Source organism: Peromyscus maniculatus, chromosome 4 (genome assembly GCF_049852395.1).
Source record: "Peromyscus maniculatus bairdii isolate BWxNUB_F1_BW_parent chromosome 4, HU_Pman_BW_mat_3.1, whole genome shotgun sequence".
NCBI classification, from domain to species: domain Eukaryota; kingdom Metazoa; phylum Chordata; class Mammalia; order Rodentia; family Cricetidae; genus Peromyscus; species Peromyscus maniculatus.
Genome location: NC_134855.1, coordinates 86835910 through 86859082, shown reverse-complemented (window position 1 = coordinate 86859082; position 23173 = coordinate 86835910). Strand labels below are relative to the sequence as shown.

Here is a 23173-nt window from a genome sequence, read left to right as displayed (position 1 = left end):
AGGCATCATCAAAATAGCCTGCAATGAGGATAGAACAAAAGGTAACCAGTGTTGCAGATGAGGAAAAATAACAGACTCTCTTACGGTCCCCCCACGCCCACCCCCACAGTCCCACTCAGAGCTTTCCCAGATGTTTGACAGTTTGCATTCTGGTCAGATACTCAGAGCCCTTTGATCTATATTTCTAGCTTACATAGAATTATCTTACCTTGCCCCCAGATTTTAATAAAAGACACTAAAACTGTAATCATGTTTAATCAGAAAATCCAGCATTTAAAAGATGCCCAAGATAATAAACATGTTTGGATGTTGAGAATATGACAAATAGTGTTGGTGTCAAAGTTTGTAGCAACACAAACAGTATCTCAACCTTCATTTCTCACCTTATTACCTTGACTGAGCACATACTGAACTGTTTCTACTATCCATTTAGTTCTCAAGGTGTCATTTCACTTAATAATGAAAAAAATTAAATGAAGCTCAAGGAAATAAATTAATTAGACTCTAGAATCGGGTTTCAAATCCAGGATTGATAATATTTTATTGGTTGAAGTATTAAGGCAACTCCACATAGTTAAAAGGGAGGTTTATTTTGTGGGGTAACTTACAAGTACAGGGATAGGTTACAGGGTCCAGGAGAGGTAAAGTGTGTGTTCTCTGGAGAACTCTGCTCGGTCTACCTTCAGCATCCAGAATCCAGGAACCAAGAGAGCCGGCACATCCGGATCTCAGGTCTTAAGGGCTTCTGTCTAGGCCCTGCCTCATAGGCGTGACAGTTACTGGAAGCCTCAATGGGGTTAGTACCTCCAGGTCAAAGATAGAACAGCTACCCAGTGCAGTATTTCACCTTCTGAGACCATTTTTTCCCTTCTCAGAAAATGTGTAAGAAGGTTTAAGTTGATAATATTGTTTTTCTGTTTTTAGTAGAAGATGATGATCTTAAGTTTCTCTCATAAATTTTAGAAGTTTGCTTATTTCTAGAATGTTTTAATTTAGCCAGAGATCATAGGCCATTAGGTACTACAGTCCATCTACATTATCCAAGTGTCCTTGAAGTTACCCCTTTGGTTTGTTCTGACCCTTTGCTGAATGTTGGACAAATGGGATCACTTCCCCTCTTTAGAGCGGAGAACATGAGCTCAAGCATTGAGCTGTTTTGTCTGGTTACAGAAACCGGCAAATTTAGCTCTCTGCCATCTAATATGCATATTCCAACAGCAATGCTGAATTTTTTAAACACTAGAGAAATTGATCTGTACTGTTTTCTACATGTCTTTGCATTGGCCTCGAGATATAGTGATAGTCTATCAATTCAGGGGCCTTGTTTATAATGAGAACCAACAAAATGAACACCCCAAAAACTGCTTGTTAGTTTAGGATTAAAATAAATGTTGCAGTCCCTCCAAAACTGAAATGCTTGTCATCTCAGTGATAGTCCTGCTTAGTAAGAAATGATCAAGATTTTTACATCCTAACCTTTTCAGCAAGATTTAATTCTTATTTAAAGTTCTGTGTAGTAATTTCACCATAATAAACTTAAATGAACTAATTCTTAAGATACAGTATTTGCTGCCTGCCCTTTGCTGTCTTAATATTTTTTTCTAAAGTTCAAGAACCTGGCAAAACCCATGTTAAGACACAGTGTATTTGTGTATAGAGATATTCTGTCCTGCCATTTTGACTTCTCAGCATCACACCATTATCACAGTGGAAACACTGCTTAGTATTTTTAAATGAAAACAGCTGTTGTTATAGTAACAGAATTCAGATTTTCAGAATCAATGCTGAAGGTCAGTCTTTTGCTTTTTTTTTTATTCTGTAAAAGAAAAGGATAGAAATTATTCCAATTAACAAACACATATTATGCATTTACATGCAAATTTTCACACATTTTTAAAGAACCAGGGAATAATCTACATTTATATATATTCATATATACAGATTTTAGAACTATATTGTGCTGCCTTTTATAATGTTCCTTTCTATGGCCATCTTTATGCAAGGTAATTTTCTATGGAGATATTATTTCTCTGAAAAGAATTTAAATAAATGTGGGCATTGCTTTATTATTTATTTCTTCTGTGAGAAAACAGAAGTGTGTGTATACACGAGTGTGGATGTGTATGGATAGTGTATATGTGTGTGGTGTACGTAAATGTGTTACTTGTGACTATATGTGTGCATGTGTGTGTGTGTGTGTGTGTGTGTGTATGGTGTAGGTATGTAAGACGAATCTTAAGAGGTCTTATTAATAAAAAAATAAATAAATAAATAACTGGAGCCAGATACTGGAGTGAAAACTGTAAGATCAGAGGAACAGGACAAGCCACAGCCAACTCTACCATACCAATTCCTCAGCCTCCAGAGAGACCTACTTCCTGTATACCCACACCTTTCTGTCCCTGCCCTCTTACTTCCTCTCTCTGCCCAGCTACATCACTTTTCTCTATCCGCCTAGCTCTATCATTTCCTATCTGTCAGTACAGACCTCCAGACCTCTATGGTTAACTAGTGCTGGAAATTAAAGGCGTGTGCCACCACACCTGGCTCTGTTCCCAGTGTGGCCTTGAATTCACAGAGTTCTGGATGAATCTCTGCCTCCCAAATGCTAGGATTAAGGGCATTTGCTATCACTGCCTGGCCTCTATGTTTAATATAGTGGTTGGCTTTTTCCTCTGATCCTCAGATAAGCTTTATTGGGGTACACAAATAAAATATCACCAAATAAGTATCTGGAAATCTTTTTTCTCTAGTATCTAAGAAAACTGTCACACAGGACTTACCCCCTCTGAGGACTGGATGGGGAGTGGGTGGGGGGAAGGTAGGAGGGGTGGGAGAAGGGAAAGGAGGGGGAACTGTGGTTGGTATGTAAAATGAAAACAATATTTAATAATATAAAAAAAACTCACAAAGTTCTGGATACAACCTTATCTAGTTCTGGAATTTGACTTGGTTCCAGGGTACAAAATTATTTCAAAAGAATCAAAAAATGGATGTCCCAAAACCCAATGGTTCTTGACAAGTCAGCGTTTCCAGAACTGGAGGAGTCAGACTGCTACACTGGCCCTTTCAGCAGAGCCAGGATTCACCAGTGAGTGCTCATCTCTTTTCTTCTATGTCCTGGCTTTGTACTTCCCATTACCTCAAGCACGTTTATAGAGGAAAACTAACTAAGGACATTCCCGTTGGTCACCACCTAGGTTGAGAATGTATCATGGTATTATAATTTATATTTAACTTAGGTACAGCACTAAATGAACAATTGATTCTATATTTAATTTCATAATTCAGAGATGGTCAAGCCATGATTAAATACTATTCCATAGGCTGGTAACTTAGATATTCTTTTGAAGTAATAACTATGTAGGCATCAGAGATGGCTCAGCAGTTCAAAGAACCTGATACCCTCACAGAGGAGTTTCTCGCACAAATATGGAGGCTCACAACTGTTTGTAACTCCAGTTACAGGGTATCCACAGCACATACATGGAGGCTTATGAATGTGTGTGTTTCAAGCTATAGGGTATCCACAGCACATACATGGAGGCTCAGGACTGCATGTGACACCAGTTACAAAATATCCAATACATCTCTGACTTTCTCAGGCACCAGGCACATGTTTGGTATATATACATATATGCAAGAAAATGCAAATACACATTAAATAAATATTTTAAAAATTATTATGATAGAAAATAATTCATTTAAAATAGTAATTGCAACAATAATAGGATTGCTCCTAACAATAACATTAATTAATGAATTACTGAAACTATAACTTTACTTTAAAAAATTCATTTAGTATTGAAGTGGTTTATTCACTCTTATTCAAATACAGTAATTGAGAATTTCTTTAGAGAAGACTACCTGTCTCTTACTTTCTTGTCTTTCTCTCTCCCTCTCCCTCTCTGTCAAGCCTTTTTCTTTCTCCTTGCCTTCCTTTATATCTGTTTATTTGTCCATGCTTTCATTCTACTATGATTTATTGAGTTTCTACAGGCCATTAATTGAATTATAAGGTTCATTATGGCACAGGTTCTGCCCTCTGCCTTCATGATCCTCCTAGTCAAATGCTATAGACAAGAATGAAATTTGTAAAGCTAAACAAAAAAGGTAAATATAGAGAAGGTGAAATATTCAATATTCACAAAATATTGTTGTAAAATTGTAAAATATACAATTTAGTATGGGACCAAGGCTATGGAGCCCACAGATGCCATTCTGGATATCTGGATGAGACTTTATTCTGGGATGTGGGAGTTGATGGAATTATAGACCAATCTCTACCACAGCCAAACATTAGTTAGAGTTTCTCCTCCTTAAAACATTCTATTCATTTTATTACTTAATCCTGGAGATACATATAAAGCCATCCTTTCTAATTCCAGCTTTGGAGAAATCAGGGCAAAACAGAGCATGGACTCCCATGTATAGGGAACTCACAGTCCAGGGAACTTCAGCTTTCTGTTGTACTATCACAGGGTCTTAAAGATCTGTGGTTGCACCAAACAAGGTGAAACAGAATGTTCTTCTTGTTCTTTGAAAACCCAAGGAAACAGCTCAGTCTTTGAAGAACACTAATCAGACCATGGAAACATCTGGTTTATATCTCCCTAGTAGTGTCCCACTTCAACTTATCACACATTTCAGTTTTTGATTATTTTCAGGGTGGGCCACCCTGCTGTCACCCTGTGTACCTCCCTCACCCCGACTCCTTCAGGCGTCCTCCTGTGACACATACAACTACACCAGCCTTGGGCCCATGACTCAGCTGCTCTAGTGAAGCTCCAGCTCTATCTTTACCACTTTTCTCTTCTGCTGACCTATCATGCCCCTAAGTTTTGCAGAGCGTTCTTCTTCCCATCAATCAGTCTGCCTATATATCAGAAAATTCTTGTTATTGTCCCTTCCTCAAGTCACTCACTACATCATTATACTATTACATGTTCTTCACATAAACCAGATGGAATATATTTATTTATTCACTTGTTGATTATACCACCTACTTAATTCTTCCATAATACAACCTCCTCAAAAACTGAACTCATCTGCCTAAGAACTACTTGCTCTGGTAGGCTTAAATCTCATGGTGAAAAAAAAGATTGGTAGATTTTCTTTCTGCTAACTATATTAACCAAGACTCTGAACTTAATGTATCTGAAGACAGAAATAAGACACATAATATTAAACACTGAGGAACTCAAAATGTAATAACATGGTCTACTGTACAGATTAAAATAAACAAGGCTGGGTAAAACCTGTTAAGAAGACAAAGGTCTCAAAATCTAGGCCAGGAGCACTGACACACAGGAACAGGGTAGTAGCTCCATGGAGATGGTGCTTCCACAGGGAAGTTATTTAGCTTGGTAATCTTTTGACATGGAGGGTGAGGAGGAAGCAAGGGATAGAATAATTAATACTCCAGATGAAATGTCTGACAGAAAGATGGTTCATCATTCATAGAGATAAAGTGCCTGGAAGCAGAGAATGTCACCATCTAATAAGTTCCAGTTCATTCCACTGCTTAGAGACTCCCACTACATTATAAAGTAAACATTTAAACAAATCTATCCTTCTCATTGTGAAATCCCCCTTTGCTTTTCATATCATCCACACTCACAAGGCTTCTCGTAAAATGAATTGCTAAACAGTCTTATTAATAAAAAACCTAGAGCCAGATATTGGGGTACAAACTGAGAGATCAGAGGAGTAGAAAGAAGCCAGCCACATCCTCAGCCAAAGAGATCTTCTTCCTGTCTACCCACTCCTATATGCCTTTCTGTTCTGCATCTCACTTCCTCTCTCTGCCTAGCTACATCACTTCCTGTCTGTCTGTACAGACCTCCAGACCTCTATGGTTAACTAACACTGGGATTAAAGGTGTGTGTCACCATGCCTTGCTCTGTTCCCCAGTGTGTCCTTTAACTCATAAAGATTCGGATGACTCTCTGCCTCCCGCATGCTAGGATTAAAGGTGTGTGCTACAATTGTCTGATTTCTATGTTTAATATAGAGGCTGGCTCTTTCTTCTGATCCTCAGATAAGCTTTATCAGGGTGCACAACATATTGGGGGACACAATATATCACCACAGCCCCTTGATACTCTTTCTACACAGGGACATTTTAGGGTATCAGGGAAAAGAAAAGGGGAACTATGGGACACCACTAAACTCTGAAAATTGAGTAAGATAGAATGGAAAGTGTTGTGTGGGAGATAATCTCAATTTTTAATGAAACTTATTTGGAGCAACATTGCTTGAGGAGATACAAACCCCAGCCAGTAAATGGTAAATTTTATTCTTACTCTATGATGAACAAGACATATGAGAATATCAAGACCTCTTTACAAACTGAAAGAAGATGCTAAAAGGAATATTTGATCATTCTCTGCTTTTACTGTATTTCTTTTCATCTGTCAGTTGATTTTTTGTTAAAAATGATGACTCTTACCCTAGAATATTTTACATTCACTGCCTTTGATTACGGAGACAGAAAGATGGGTGTTACCCAGGAATTTATAATTTTGACTAGATTTTGTGTTCTATTCTAAATATTAAAACCAATCCCTTCATCCTAACAGCTTTATAATAAACAATAAGGACACCTTCTTCAGCAATGCTACTCGAAGCAGGATAGTTTATCACATGCTGGAGCGCACCAAATATGAAAATGGAATATCAAAAGTGGGTAAGAACATTATTTTACAGACATAGTTTAAAATATTAAAAAAGATATACAGAGGTAGAGTGTTATAACAAATGAAATTTGATACTTTCACTCATTAATTATGAGATGTATAACACATTAGACACAAATTATGTGAATATTTTGTATTGCTACTTTTCATAAAATTATTTTTGAGGGCATTTGGCCACTGTATCAAATGTGAACTATGCAAATATTTAAGAACAAAATTTATCCTAAACTAATACAGTTTTTAATTAAAGGATTTAATTTTATTTCTTATGTGCTGTATGTTAAACACTTTATGACACAGATTTTATACACAGAAATTAAAATTAGTTTCTAGATCGAATTGGCTTTGAAAGATCCTCATGATTCAATAAGTAAAGAAGAGCAATTTACAAAACTATTAGTCTAGTGTGATTCCATTTTCTTAATACATAGAAATAAAAATAAATGAAAGTCTAGAAGAATATGTAAGTAACCTAATGAGAGATTGTTTCTGGAATATTAAATGGCCACTTATTTTAACTTATTAAATTTTGAAATTTTGTGTCATTTGATGGGGTTAACATTTTAGTACATATGTAATATGAAAGAAAATTGAGAGGTGTGCAACTAGAACAAGATGAATAAAATTGAAAGCCTTACATAGAATTGAAAACAAAACAAAGCTAACATACACATTGACAATTGTGAAGCTTAATTGAAGAAATGAGGAAATCAGTTAGCCAACTGTTCTAAATTCTTCAAAGTTCAAAACTGACAACCCATTGGAATCTATTACCATAATTTCCTGATTATGCTAGGATGAAGAACAACACTAGTTTAAAAAAATAGCATGTTTCATGTTTACTTTGTAAAGAAGAATCTTCATGGTCTAATTTTTTCTGACTAACAATTCATTTGTAACTGAGCAATCAAAATAGTTGCCTTAGACACTAAAACTTTACCCAAAACAATGAAAAATTTTCTAAAGAAACAAAAATTAAAATACCCAGAACATGAGCTGAAATTTTTCTTATGATGGAAAATTGTGCTTACACAATTCAATGACATTTTAAATTATTTTTTAAAAGTACCATATTCTTTGTGGGAATATGCTAAACAGAGAAGAACAAAAATAAAATAAAAAGTATTCCTAGTCACAGTTATCAGTAATGAATTTATAGAAAAAAATGCATTATTTCAAAATATAAATGTGTATTGTATATGCATTTCTACTTTTAAAACTATTTTCTCGTCATTATGTATCACATGAAAATAAGTTGCAAATTCCTGTAGAACAGTCTAAGATAAGCACTCACTAAACTACAATTATTTACTGTGCACCTTATATAATTTTGTTTGCAACATTATAAAAGGTTCCATATTTCAGGTGTACAAATATTTCTTTCTTGCATGATAATAAATAACATTGTAACAAACGTTGCTCTCCAGAAAGTTTTTCTCATTGCTCATTCTCAAAAGAAAATCTCACAGTACCTTCACCAAGATGACAGATTTTAGTGTGACATTTTACATCCTTTCAATTTAGCATAAACAAACATTTCTCGATCCAACAATATTTTCTGTCAAATGTCAGTAGTAGAAAATTCCTCTTTGACTAAATTTTGTTGTATTTGGTGGGGGATAGATAAAAAGGTTTTCTTGGTTCATGTGATCCCAAGAAGTGGAAATTAACAGTACACCACTCATCATGGTGTGATTTGGTAAAATGAAACCTTGTGTTGGTGTCTTGTAAACAATGTGGCAAGGACACACACCTAGGCTGAGTACCAATCTCTTTTTCAAAATTACTATCCCTATAGTTGACGTGGATATGGAAGTCATTTGAATTGCTTTAAGTCTTAAAATAATTCTGTGCATTAATACATGTTTTAAGGGAAAATCTTCATTGAAATTGACTCAGATCTTTGTTCTATTTCTAGGTATCCGTAAACTTATAAATAATGGCTCATACATAGCAGCATTCCCCCCACATGAGGTAATTTTGAAAGATATTTTCCATTCAACAAAACAAAATATTTTCATTCTCGGAGACAGTATTAGTTACTTTTTGTTGTTGTGATCCAACACCACAACAAGTAACTTATGGAAGAAAAGTTTATTTGGGCTTTGGTTTCTAGGGATTAGAGTCCATGACCAAGCACCATGGCAGCAAGCAGCAAGAATGGTGGCTAGAGCAACGCAACAAGAACTCACTTATTGAGCAGTAAGAACCAAGCAGGGATAGGAACTAGGATGAGACCATAAACTCTCAAACCCCATCTCTCCTGGCCATACCTCCTAAACCTCTCTAAACAGCTCCACTAACTCAAGGCCAAGTTTCCAAATGCCTGAGACCATTAGAGAAATTTCTCATTGAAACCATGACAGTGCTTGAACAATTTCATTCATTTAGATCTGAGTACTGACATCTAGAACAGTTCACTGAGACAGTATTACCATCCTTTAGCCTCACAGTGGCCCATCAACTCCAAAACATGTCTACATTTTTCCCTATGGGAAGAACCCCAGCCTCCCCCAGAGCAGTTTAATAATCTAACTACTCTCTGTTCCAACACAATACATCATGATTCATCCTGCTTGAAATGCCCATTCCTTCCGAATAAGGCAGGTTCATGACTTGTATTCACTATTTTAGAATACCTGAAAGTCAAAAACAAGACCACAATCAAAACCTCCATGCATTACCTACCTCACTGTTAGATAGATTATTATCTTGCTCCAAGTTTTAACTAGAAAGATGTGGATGGCCCTGAACAATGAAAAGAGCATCTGTTGAACACCTCCTTGGCCCCGGCTATACACACCCTTAGTTTATTTTTTTTAACTGTGTCACATCTTAAAATAAATTAGAAGTTTTACTTCTGTCCTTTCAAAAACCATCATTCCTTGATTTCCAAAGTTAATGCAATGAGCTCAAAAGTTAATGCATATGAGGAATTTGCAGCCCCATATAACTGTTAGTAGATAAAATGAATTGGAAATGTTGTATTTGTCAATGAGATAAGTATGGACTATCTCTCACTTGAAACAACCCTGTGGTACTGACAATAAGATTAATTCCATTATAAACATATATAATCCAGGTACAAGAAAGTAAAACGTCAAAGACAGTTATAAGCATAGGAAGTGTTATTGATCTTCATGAAATACCCACTTACAATAAAAAGTTAGGAATAATAATCATGAGCATTTTTTTTCATATATTTCATGTGCTGAACCAGCACATGTTTTACCATGATTTTGCCTGTGCAGAAAGAAGTAAACATTATTCTCTCTTTAGATATAAAGGAACACAGTTTAGAAAAATTAAACACCATTTAAAATGGTGGTAAACTAAAGTGATCAGAGAAGCACAGCTAAGGGAGTCATTTAACACAGGAAATTTGGTTTGTTCTCTTGGGCACGGTAATTTTCTCTGCATAATTAGCTTGTACACTGATAGCTCACTTGAGTTTCTCATGGGAAATTTGGCAGCTGTCATAACTGGGTTGTTGATGATAGTCTTTTTAATTTATCTATATAAAGTATTTGGAATATAAATATATGTCATGAATATACAAAAGAAATAAAAAGTATCATTGAGTACCATTGCATACTGTAAATATACAAAAGATAATTGAGACACAATGAAATTGGCTAGGAGTTGTCTATTGATTTGAATTGCTATTTACTCATGGGAGAAAAGCAAGATTTACAAAGAAGAAAATGAAGTCAAAGGTATTAATATATAGTCTAATAAGGATATTTTAAAGTATGTCTGCCTTTTTGATTGATGCTAGATACTATATTCAGTCTCATAATTTTTATTCATAGTTGAGAGTTTTTTTTTATTTTCTTACAAAAACAACAATAGCTAGAGGAGCATGGCAAATCCTTCTAGGGAAAATGGACAGGAAAAGGTAAAATCAATAGGCCAAACGTATATATGTATGAGAAAACTTTGTCTCATCCCTGGTGATTAGGGAACACTCAACCATATGAAGGCCATTTGAAAGAAAACATTGTGTTTTAAATGCTTAAATTTTGAAATATTAAAAGTAAATTTACAAGACCCTAGTATCTAAACACATAGGTGGCTCTAAAGGTCATGATCCCATTCATTTTAAGCAAATATTTGTTCTCTTATAATCTATAAGTAAAAGAGAACTTTTCTGTATCTAGCTCACTTCTTAAATCTAAATGGTATTCAATTTATCAATGAAAGATTACAATAATTTTATCATTTTTAATTAAAAGATCCTGATCCAAACAGTGAAATATGAAGTCTCATTTACTTAAGTAAAATGGGCTCAAATTATTTGAAAAATTATTTAAAACACTATTTTCACAGAACTATCATATTTCCAATGATAAAGGTATTTACCATTGCAGTAGTAAGCTTGAGTATGTAATCTCTAATTATTTTATATATTGATACATTTCCTTGTTAGGTATACACTAATTCTTATTCAATTCAAAGTTCAGTAAGAAAATGGATTCTGATTTACGTTGTTGTATCTCTCTCAGGGAGCCTATAAGAGCAGCCTGCCCATCAAAACCCATGGACCGCAGAATAACAGGCATCTGTTGTATGAGCGCTGGGCACGCTGGGGAATGTGGTACAAGCATCAGCCTCTGGACTTGATCAGGTGCTGTAAATGGACTGGCTGGTAGTAATGAGCAAACTGTTCTATTGCCGTTTTCCTAGCCTTGAAATTATTTCTTATCACAGCTATTTCAGTTTAGAAACTCTCTGCAGAAAAAAACGAACAACAACAACAAAAAAAACACTGCATGACTTTTCAATGGAAGGAACTCAATGCCAGGAATTGGTTATAGAGTGAGTGTGAAAGGTAATAAAAGAGTCTTTAAGTCAATCAGAGATTGATAGCAAGAGGAAGTGACCAGCACCCTGGAGGGGAAATGGTGCCATATGTATTACACACCCAAAATACCAGGTTCTGAGGAATACTAGGGGAAGGAAAATTATCCTGGATTGTTTATTTGTTCTTCATACTTCCAAGTCTTCTAGTATCTCATTGCTCAATTTCATCATAAGCATTTTACAATGGAGCTAGAACAATGGAATACCTTATGAAAAAAATCAAAACAAAGAAGCATTCAACAGATATGAAGGCAGATAGGCAAACACCCAACACATCACCTGTGTGTATGTGGTAGGCTGTCAGTATTCACAAGGAATTAGTTCCAGAAACTCCTTTCAAATGACACACTCCACGGTGCCCATATTCCTTTTATATAGTGTGTGTTTAGACATAATGTACATATATACTTCAGCATACTTTCAATCATCCCTAGAGTTTTCATAATAACTAATACAATGTGAATGTTAGGGAAATAGTTAATATGTTATATTATTTAGGGATGAATGGCAAAAATAGAGCATGCATGTTTAGTGAAGACACAACTTTGATCTATGGATAGTAGAATTTGTAGGTGTAGAACTTGGTAATGCACTGGACTGGCTATATGTGTCTTCCAAACAGATGTTCTCTCTATTTTTTGTGAGCACTTTCAATTGAGTAGTTGCTCTTAACTCTATCATCTGTCTGTCTATCTATCTATCTATCTATCTATCTATCTATCTATCTATCTATCTATCTATCATCTATCTATTATTTATTTTGAGACAGAGTCTCACTGTGTATCCCTGTCTGCCCTGAAACTTACTGTGTAAACAATGCTAGCTTTGAACTGACAGAACTCTGTCTGCCTATGCTGCGATAAAAGGCATACAGCATCATGCCTGGATTCAGTTTTATGTTTGGAGTATTTATATTTGAAATTTACATAATTTATTTTAGTGCAGAAAACATTGTTTATATAAAAAGCATGAAATGTATGTTAATACTATTCCGATTTGCTAGCTAATGATGAATATCTATAGGATAAAAGAAAAACACATATTATTAAGCTATATGTGTTGATATTTTTATCTGTTTACAGAATATGAAGAATAGCTCACAACTGTATTAGTCAGTGTGTCAGTAGGATACAGATCACTGAAGAAGTTCTTGAAGGGAAATCAGTAAGAAAGAAGATACAGAAGTGGGAAGTGGGATCATGAAAGCCAACACCTAATGACATGCTCAGGGACTAGTAAAAACTAGAAGCGATTATTAAACCTTATCTTAAAGACATAGGAGGAGGAAGGACTTGCCAGAACCAATTAATACTAACCCACAGAAGGAGGTAACAGATACAAGCTGTGACCTGAGGAAGAAAGTAGTTGTAGACAAACCACGACCCAAGAGAAAGGAAACCATCTACCATATAGATCTTGAAACCAACAAGCCTGTCTGGAAGTCAGAAGTTTTGAAAAAACAGAGTGGATAAAGTCCACAGTGGTGAACTCTGTGGGTCACAGGATAGTAAGTGGAGTAAGCACTTGGAGATACACAGGATGAATACTCAGCAAATGTTAGTTGTTGAGTATATCCAGAATCAAGACATTTTCTTACTATGTCAACCATGACAAATTCCATTATTCTAATGTATTAAAGTAAAGCATTATTATTTTTGAAATCTGTGGGCACAATATAGTAAGACATGCTGGCTCATAAAAATGTTTTTTAGGAATTAAGATGATAGTTTTTGAGTAGCATTTCAGTGCGAATTACTTTTTTTTTCCCAAGGCAGGGTTTCTCTGTGTAGTTTTGGTGCCTGTCCTTGATCTCACTCTGTAGACCAGGTTGGCCTCAAACTCACAAAGATCCACCTGCCCCTGCCTCCTGAGTGCTGAGATTAAAGTTGTGTGCCACCACTGCCCGGCTGAGTTACTATTCTTATCTACAGGCAGAATTGCTATTATTGCTTCAGGTAAATTAAGCAAGCATCTTTTATGAATAAATGGGGTCTCTATTACAAACATCCAGGGCTCTCCAGCTACTATTGTTTGACTACTCACAGAGATGGGTAATTTTCCTGTAAGAATATGTGTTGGTTAAAGTGACTAAGCAATAATGCATCATGAAAGACCCACCAGAAAAGGGTATACAGTAAAGGAGTACAGGCGATATGTCAATGGACAGCACTGCCTAGAAACTTAGTTATAGCTAAAACTGAAGCAGTGGTGTGGAGGACATTCAGCTTCAACCACAGAAAGCTATTGTGGACAAAGCACAATTTCCAGAACTTTTAAATTTTTATAGTTAAGTTGTTCATGAGTCTTTCTGTGGCTTCCTTTCTATAATAAGAGCAGGATGGTATGTGACAGTTGGGTTCTTTTGATCATAGCTGATGGGATTTCCACAGGCAAATCACCATTGTCATGTCCAGTATAAAAATACCTTAATGTGATGTATGTGTCAAAAGCTGTCAATTCATCTTTTTTTTTTTAATGAACAATCATTTCTGGAGATGCGGTTATATTGTTTTGCTATTTTAAAATTGATTCAAACACTTAATAGCTAAAGCTTATTTAGTTTCAATCTAATTTCCCATGGAAACTATTTTAGATCCAAAGGAATACTTTAAAAAAATCATTAGCTGCAAAAACAGGGGTATGACATTTCAAACAATTCTAATAATTGGTATCAAAGGGATTTAAACTTAAAAAATAAAGTTGTTGAAATAAATGATTATTTCTAAAGTTATAGATACCAGGGTTTACTTGGAGATAGAAGTTATTTCAGCAAGGGATAGATCATCAACTGAAATGTCACAGGGGGAGCTTTAAATAAAAGAGACACAAAGAGAATGGCCTTGGTTGAGCAGTAGTGGGGAACTGCTGCAGTAGTATCCCTTTGTTCTCTTTCTTCTGCAGGATTTTGTTGTACCTCTAAGGAATAATTATTGTAGATAGTTGCAAATACCGGTGTTGCAGGGCAAGGTCATTTTTGGCCATTTTTCTTTGTCTGCAGCTAGCTTCTCCACCCCCTGACACACATTGAAGCCTGCTTTGACTTAGAACATATTTTAGCCTAATAATATTAACTTACATTAACTTCAACAACAACAACAACAACAACAAAAAACCAGGTTAATGCATTAGTGTCTTATGAGCAGGTCAGTCCCTGCAACTACTCTCCCCATCGTCATAAAGATATCCCATTGTTCGCAATGCAGAAAGGGAAGCCTTGTTAATGAAAACTAATAATTAAATTTTCTTCCCAGCAACAATCACTGTGAAGCATCAATCTTTAACAGTGTAGCTGTGGGCAGGTTTATGTTAACTAACCAGCTTTAGAAAATGGAGACCTCACAGGAGTAAGGAAATCAGGGAATGTAAAATTATTTCTATCAGCTCTTAATAAATTATGGAACTATAAAAAAGCAACATTGGAGTGAGTGAAGGGAGAACAGTGAGTAGATCTTAGAACTGCCTCATTAATCTGCCACTTTCATATCAACTGAAGACTAATAAGGTTTTAATTCCTTTAGTTTCATTTGCTCTTCTAACAGTGGTTGCTAGTGAAGCAATAAATGCACAGCTCTCACTTCAAGAGGCTTAAATGTTGTGAGTGTAACACTGAATTGTGGTATGAAGGAAAGTTATAAGGCATCATGTCTGATGACACTAAGGCATTGGAACAAGCACAAAACACCTCTGTTTACAGAGAGTAAAGCTGCCTGGAAGAAACAATATGAAGAAGAAGACAAATACCCATTACAGGAAAAGGGAAATGTTTTGTTTTAGTTAGAGGCCAGTGGTAATAAAAGGAAATGTGCTTCCGACAAGCAGAATAGAGCTTCAGTGGAAGAAGGTGAGATATAACCAGGCAGACTGTAGCATAAGCATGTCAGTGTCTCAAGTGAAGACACATCTTGCCCTGAACTGAGAATCAGATGGCCAACTGATTTTTTTTCTTTTCTCTTCTTTTTATTCTCAGGAAAACATAGCTCCATTAAAGACTAAAAAGGTATACTATTAGGAAGATGGAGAAAGGCAAAAACTGGGTTATGAAAACTATTTTGAGAAAGTTGGACCAGAAATAGGTACTGTTGAAAGTTGGTCTTATACTGTCCCTTTAGTGGCCAAGTTTACAGAAACACATCATTGCCATTGTGAGAGTCATTAACAGCCAGCAGGGTCAGATACCCTAGTATTGCTGACAAGTACATGGACTAGAGGCCTCAGTTTACATCTGATATAGTCACTAGTTGTGGGATTGGAGATTGCTGGGTCATTTATGTTGCGTTAATTCAAACTGAAGACTGGCTTTCTTGTGCAGGCTATACTTTGGTGAGAAGATTGGTTTGTACTTCGCATGGCTGGGATGGTATACTGGCATGCTGATTCCTGCAGCGGTTGTTGGCCTGTGTGTTTTCTTCTACGGATTAGTTACAATGAATGAAAGTCAAGTAAGGTGAGCTATGAAGAGACTTCTCCAATGTATTTGTCCTGCTTTGTAAAAGTACAAATGCCTATGCACAGTGGAGATAAATAATAGGACTGCTGCGCCTGTGTTTTGTTTTGTTTTTAGTATAACAGAAGTGCTATTAAAATGTCATTTTTATAGTTTTATGTGCAAATTCTTTTGAATATGTCCAAGATTGAGTTCTTATCTCCTTGTTAAAGATATTTTTCCAATATGGATTAAATAATCTAAAAATATCAGCAAACTGGTATTTAGCAAAAATAAACCATATCAAAAATGTGATCACAGTTTAAAGAAGAGTGACATAAAATTAGAAATAGGAATGAATTATTCTTACAAATAATGCATTGTTTTTCACAAGTATAACATTGAATTTAACTCTATATAATCAAATTCAAAACACAAAGAATACCTTGTTAGGGCTCAGCAGTTAAGAGCCTTACTCTTTGCAGAGGACCTGATTTGGGTTCAACCACCCTAACTCTAGCCCCAGAGGATCTGACACCATCTTCTAATGCCTCTAAAGATGTCTACATACAGATGGTACATATGCATACACTCAGGTTCATGTACATACACATAAAATAATTAAACAAATCTTTAAAAAGAGAGATTCCTTTATCAAAACTCAGCATTTTGTTCTCCTTTTCTTAATCTTTTTGCAATGTCCTGGCTACTAGGAAGTACATATTAACAGCTATTGCTGATATAAAATTGTATATATTATCGTAAATGTTAGTTTCCCTGTATTTCTCTTTAAAATATTAAAATATATATAGTATTTTTTCCTGGAAAAAAAAGTAACTCCATTGCACTGGAGTTGACTAATCAAACTCTTTGATTTGAAATTTCTGAATTCTCTTGTTTTTCAAAACAAACACTGTAGATAGAAAACATATGATCTGGTCACAGGCTTGTTTCAGGATTTTACAGAATCATTCTGATGCTGAGAGGCAACATGATCCTATATAAACCTCAGCTTTGAGACCTTACTCCTTCTCTGCTTCTTTGGGGGATTTTCCTATATACTATTCAATAAGTGATGTGGCTCAGAGGAGAGGCTGGATTACAGTTAAAGGTGTCCTGGAAAGAAAGCCGTTCTTTTGCAATGAATGAACAAATGGAAGCAAATTCTTTCTAATGATAGACAGAAAGGGAGCAGGTCCAATAGGGAGAGGAAGTGGGAAGGAGCTGGGAGGGAGGGAGTCCAAAGAGGAGGGAATGTGAGAAGGAGCTGGGAGGAGTGGAGGGATGGGAAACTATAATCAGGATATATAGTCTGAGAAAGAATCTATTTTCAATAAAAAAAAGAAATATTGGAAAATAATCACTCAATAGTTACTGCTCAGATTAGACCCATGGAGCACATTGTCATAATTTCAACACTTCATAAAGTTTTACTATGAGATACAGACACCTCCCTCCATCAAAACAAACATAAAAATATGCAAAAGTAGAAATGCACAAAAGGAAAGAAATTTACTGTCCCTATTGACCAGTGAGGGGACTTTGGCTTCTTTTGTAAACATATTCTTTAACCTTTAGTACAAGGAGTGTTTTAAAAGGCATTGCAAACTCTTCAGTTACGTGCTTTTGGTATTATATTACCACTGCTGCTGTCACACTATAATTAAGATCTTGTCAGACTTTCTATTCTAAACCAAGATAAGCAGCACTGAATATCTTGACTTTCAAAATTTTGAGACTGATATTTTTCCATTCAAGGTGCCAGACATTGTTGAGTCCTGGCTGTTATCTTGGTGGGCAGGCAGGGAAAAGACTGTTTTGCTCTGTGTTGATTTGTATTACTATCTTATTAAGCTCCTTTGTGTTTGTTACAAAGTAGTGAGATGATAAAAAGCTGGAGACATGAGTCTGTTTATTATGGATCTACAAAATATTGACAACCAAAATACAGTCATATTTATTTTTGTTTGTATTTTTGCTATCATTTTTACCTTTTATTAAAAATAGATTTTTTTCTCACATAATATATCTTGATTATGATTTCCTCTCCCTCTACTCCTTCCAGTTCCTCTTTGCCTCCATTCCTTCTGGAGCATCCGCCTTCTGCCTCTCATTAGAAAATAAACAGGCTTCTAAGGGATAATATATTTTTAATATAATATAATAATGAAGATAGAAAAAAACTAACACATTGCAATAGGACTAAACAAAACAAACAAACAAATGAATAAAACAAAACAAACAAAAAGGAGAAAAAAAGGAAAAGAGCCCAAGAAAAGGCACAAGATTGAGGGATCCTGTTGAGTTAGAGAAATTTGTTTTCATGGTAATCTCCATCCTCTCTCTTACAATCTTTTATCTTCTCTTCCACAGGGTTCTCAGAGCTTTGAGGGGAGGGATTTGATGATGGTATTCTGTTAGGGCTAAGTGTTCCGAGGTTTCTCAGTCTCTGCATAATATCTAGCTGTGGGTCTCTGTATTTGTTCCCATCTGCTGCAGGAGGAAATCTCTGATGATGGCTGAGCAAGGCACTTATCTATGCTTATAGCAGAATGTCACTGAGAGTCATTTTATTGCTACTTTCTTTTCTTTGTAGAACATTAGTATTTTGTCCCTGGGCCATCTAGTCTCAGGTTCTTGGTCATCTAAGCATTTTCAGGTATGGGTTCTATGAGAAATGGATGAGATCTACATGAACAACCTGGATGTGAGTGGGGGTAATGAAGGGCAAGGTTTAGGGAATGAGAGCTTAGGGAAACGAGAGATCCCAGCTGGATCAAAAACAGAGAGGGAGAACAAGAAATGAGACCATGATAAATGAAGACCACTGTAGCTGGAGTTTTTTCTTTGGGTCCCACCAAGCCCCAGCAGTCCGACAGCCCACTTATAAAATAAACACAGATGCTTATATTATTTAAACTGTTTGGCCTAATGGCTCAGGCTTCTAGCTATCTAATTCTTACATATTAAGCTAATCCATTTCTGTAAATCTATACCTTGCCACATGGCTCATGGCTTACCGGCATCTTCACATGCTGTTTGTCATGGTGGCGGCTGGCAGTACCTCCTTCCACCTTCCTGTTCTTTCTTTTCTCCTCTCTGTCAGTCCCGCCTATACTTCCTGCCTAGCCACCGGCCAATCAGTGTTTTATTTATTGACCAATCAGAGTAACTTGACATACAGACCATCCCACAGCAGACCACATGAGAATAGGAAGAAGCAAAGTGCTAGAGAGGTCCACAGAAATCCACAAAGATACCTCCACAATAGACTGCTGGCAATGGGTGAGAGAAAGCCTGAACTGACCTACTCTGGTGATGGGATGGCAAAACACCCTAAATGTTGAGCTAGAAATCTCATCCAATGACTGAGGGAACTGGATGCAGAGATCCACGGCCAGGCCCCAGGTGGAGCTCTAGGAGTCCTATTGTCAAGAAAGAGGAGGGTTTGTATGAGTGAGAATTGTTGAGACCAAGATTGGCAAAAGCACAGGGACCAATAGCCAAACGAATGGAAACACATGAACTATGAACCAATAGCTGAGGAGCCCCCAACAGGATCAGGTCCTCTGGATAAGTAAGACAGTTGATTAACTTGAACTGTTTGGGAGGCATCCAGGCAGTGGGACTGGGACCTGTCCTCAGTGCATGAGCTGGCTGTTTGAAACCTGGGGCTTATACAGGGACACTTGGCTCAGCCTGGGAGGAGGGGACTGGACCTGCCTGGACTGAATCTACCAAGTTGAACTCAATCCTCGGGGGAGTCTTTGCCCTGGACAAGGGAATCCGTGGCTGATATGTAAAATTAAATTAAATTATAAAATAAAATTTAAAAAAATAAAAGTCAAACCAGATATTGGTTGGTAACACCCACAAGCTTTGTGCCACCATTGCACTAGCATATCTTTTTTTTTTTTTTTCCATCACAGGCAATTTATTTTGTTCTATTCATTCTCAGTTAATACAGAAATTACTTGGAAACATTTCCATATAATGTTTGACACAGAAATCATCAAATAGAAGTATACAATGTTGACAGGAGGCAGTACATTTATAATTTATAACCCCAAATGTATTTATAAATTAGAAATGGAAAGATCTACAAATGAAATTATGAAGGTTCACCAAAGTCATTTAATCTGTCAGTTTCTCATTCATTTTTATGTCTTAATAATATTCTATTGTATGAATAAGCCACATTTTATTTCTCTCCAGTATTTGATAGCTATTTGAGTTGTTTTAACTTTTTTACTATTAGCAACACACTGCTGTAAACTTTCATGTACATGTTTCATAGGTGCACATTTTCAGTAGTTTGAGGATTTATTCCTAAGGGTAGAATTGTTGAGTAACAGAGTAACAGTGTTTTGTATTTTGACCAACCACCAAACTGTTTTGCCAAAGTGGCACACCATTTTACAATCTCACCAAATCCTTGTTTTTAAGGCTCTGATTTTTGTACAAAAGCATTGAATCATTCTGTCAGACCAAACCAGGAAAAGTAAGCTATAGTTCAGAGCTGTTCTATTCCATTTACTATGCAAAGCCATTCTTGGCATTGGCAACTCTCAGCCCTTTTGAGTATTCTTGCAGTGTTCACCTTTTCCTCCACCACTTTTTTTTTCTTCTTTCTTTCTGGTTTATTTCTATCTATTACAAATGTATAAAAAATCCTCCATCAACGCTGCTGTTAGCAGCAGAACCTTGAGAAATATACCTTTGGTTTGCCTCAGAAAAGGAACACATATTGCACTGTAAAGTTTATAAAATTGGCGCAAAACATTGTGATAATGTTACAATACCAGTTTTAAGAGTTCAGTGACTAATGGGGAGCCGATGGGATACATGCAGAACTGTGAAAGCTGTACACGCAGACTGTAAATCTACATTCAGATCATTTCTGAACTAAGACTATCATCTCAGTTTATCTGTTGAGGTCAACCAGGAAACCCCTAGAATATACCTTGATTTTTGCAAAAAACAAAATAGGGGGAGGGGTTTCTTCAGCATTTCAGTCCACGGGTAACAGTATCCTAACAGGCAAAGTGTTCTCTCACTGTCAACATAGAATGAACTGCTGCTGGAGGTCAACTTGGGTTTTAATTTGCATTAGCACTTACATGCATAGTAGTCCAAGTTGTTGACCTCATGACGTTAAAAAGTAACTCTAAAAAAGTAAAATGGCCCTTCTTGGAAGACTAAAGAAAGACATCCAGCCACAGTTATAAAAAGTCTCATCAAAACAATATACCCTTTTATGAATTACTCCTCAATTAAAAAAAAAAGTAGCCCCAAATAAAAAGCAGCTCTGAAAAAGAAAATATAACTTAAGATATTTGAAAAAATACTTGCAGCTTGATCTGCACTGACAATGATTGTCGAAGCCTAGAATTCAACATTTACAAATTCTCATTCACACACACAAAACACACTATTATCACACAACTTGTGTCTTGAGAGAATCTTCTGCTTTTTAAATCTTTGGCCTTCCAGTCAATCCCAAGTTCAACCAACTTTAACTAAAACTTCACTCAGAATTTCACCAAGCTTTTCACCCACACATTAATGCTTATCGTATCTTTCATCAACTGTCAAAATCTGAAGCCTGCTCAGAGATCGCCAGGTAAAAGAAAATAAATGAAATACACAGAGGTTATTTCAAAACAGAACATAACCATCATCAAAAAAAAAAAAAAAATGTCACGATTCCCGATTGGGATCATCTTTTGTTTCCCACGTTGGACTATTTCACACTCCGGCATTGGCCAAAGGACACGAGAGCTGGTTCTGGAGCATACAGTTTCTCACACAGATGTCCCCAGAGGAACACCAGAGACAAAGTCACGTGAGGCCTCTCCTGTACAGAGACTGTCTCACAGGGGCAGTAAGGGAGGATACCCACTAGTTTGTGGAGATCCCTGAGAGAGTATGATTCTTAAAATCTGGACTTTACATAATTCACATCAGCCCTGTTCAGGTACTTACTGGAAGAAAGATGCAGCTGTTTGCCAGAACTCAGCACTCCACTCTAGATCTCTGCTGCTTTAGTCTCCGTCGCGGATTTCCGAGTTCTGGTAGTTACCTGGACCACTGAGGCATTGCCACAAGACTTCTTCTCTTTTGAAACATCCTTTTTCTCTAGATATTAGGATAGCTACACCAGCTTGTTTCTTAGGTCCATTTGCTTGGAAAGCCTTTTCCCAGCCCTTTACTCGGAGGTAGTGTCTATCTTTGAAGTTAAGGTGTGTTTCTTGTATGCAGCAGATGGATGGGTACTGTTTTCTTATCCATTCTGTTAGCCTATGTCTTTTTATAGGTGAGTTGAGACTATTGATATTGATGGATATTAATGACCAGTGATTGTTAATTCCTGTTATTTTTTGTGGTTGTGTTGTGTTGTCCTTCTGTGGTGTATGTTGGTGTGGGATTATCTATTGCTTGATTTTTCATGGATGTGTTTAGCTTCTTTGGGTTGAATTTTCCCTTCTAGTGCCTTCTGTAGGGCTGGGTTTGTAGACAGGTATTGATTAAATCTGGTTTTATCCTGGAATATTTTGTTTACTCCGCCTATGGTGATTAAGAGTTTTGCTGGGTATAATAGTCTGGGTTGGCATCCGTGGTCTCTTAGTGTCTGCATGAGATTTGTCCATGATCTTCTAGCTTTCATAGTCTCTATTGAGTAGTCTGGTGTTATTCTGATAGGTTTACCTTTATATGTTACTTGGTCTTTTTCCTTTGCGGCTCTTAATATTTTTTCTTTGTTCTGTGTGTTTAGTGTTTTAATTATTATGTGGCGAGGGGACTTTTTTTTTTGGATCCAGCCTATTCGGTGTTCTGTAAGCTTCTTGTGTCTTCATAGGTATTTCTTTCTTTAGGTTAGGAAAGTTTTCTTCTATGATTTTGTTGAATATATTTTCTGTGCCTTTGAGTTGGTATTCTTCTCCTTCTTCTATCCCTATTATTCTTAGGTTTGGTCTTTTCATGGTGTCCCAAATTTCCTGGACGTTTTGTGTTACGACTTTTTTGTCTTTAGTGTTTTCTTTGATTGACGAATCTATTTTCTCTATCGTGTCTTCAGTATCTGAGATTCTCTGTTCCATCTCTTGCAATCGGTTGGTTATGCTTGTTTCTGTAGTTCCTGTTCGTTTTGTCAGAATTTCTATTTCCAGCATTCCCTCAGCATGTGTTT

At 36.3% G+C, this 23173-nt stretch overlaps 1 protein-coding gene across 1 annotated transcript in view; it reads left to right on the top strand.

Annotated features, from left to right (window-relative positions):
* Positions 1-23173, top strand: part of Ano3 (anoctamin 3) — a 261204-nt gene that overhangs the window by 134727 nt on the left and 103304 nt on the right. The window contains exons 8-12 of the mRNA XM_076570257.1: positions 2960-3091; positions 6582-6688; positions 8617-8672; positions 11204-11325; positions 15871-16005. Of these exons, the coding sequence (XP_076426372.1) occupies positions 2960-3091; positions 6582-6688; positions 8617-8672; positions 11204-11325; positions 15871-16005 (552 nt within the window). The remainder of the gene's footprint in view (positions 1-2959; positions 3092-6581; positions 6689-8616; positions 8673-11203; positions 11326-15870; positions 16006-23173) is intronic.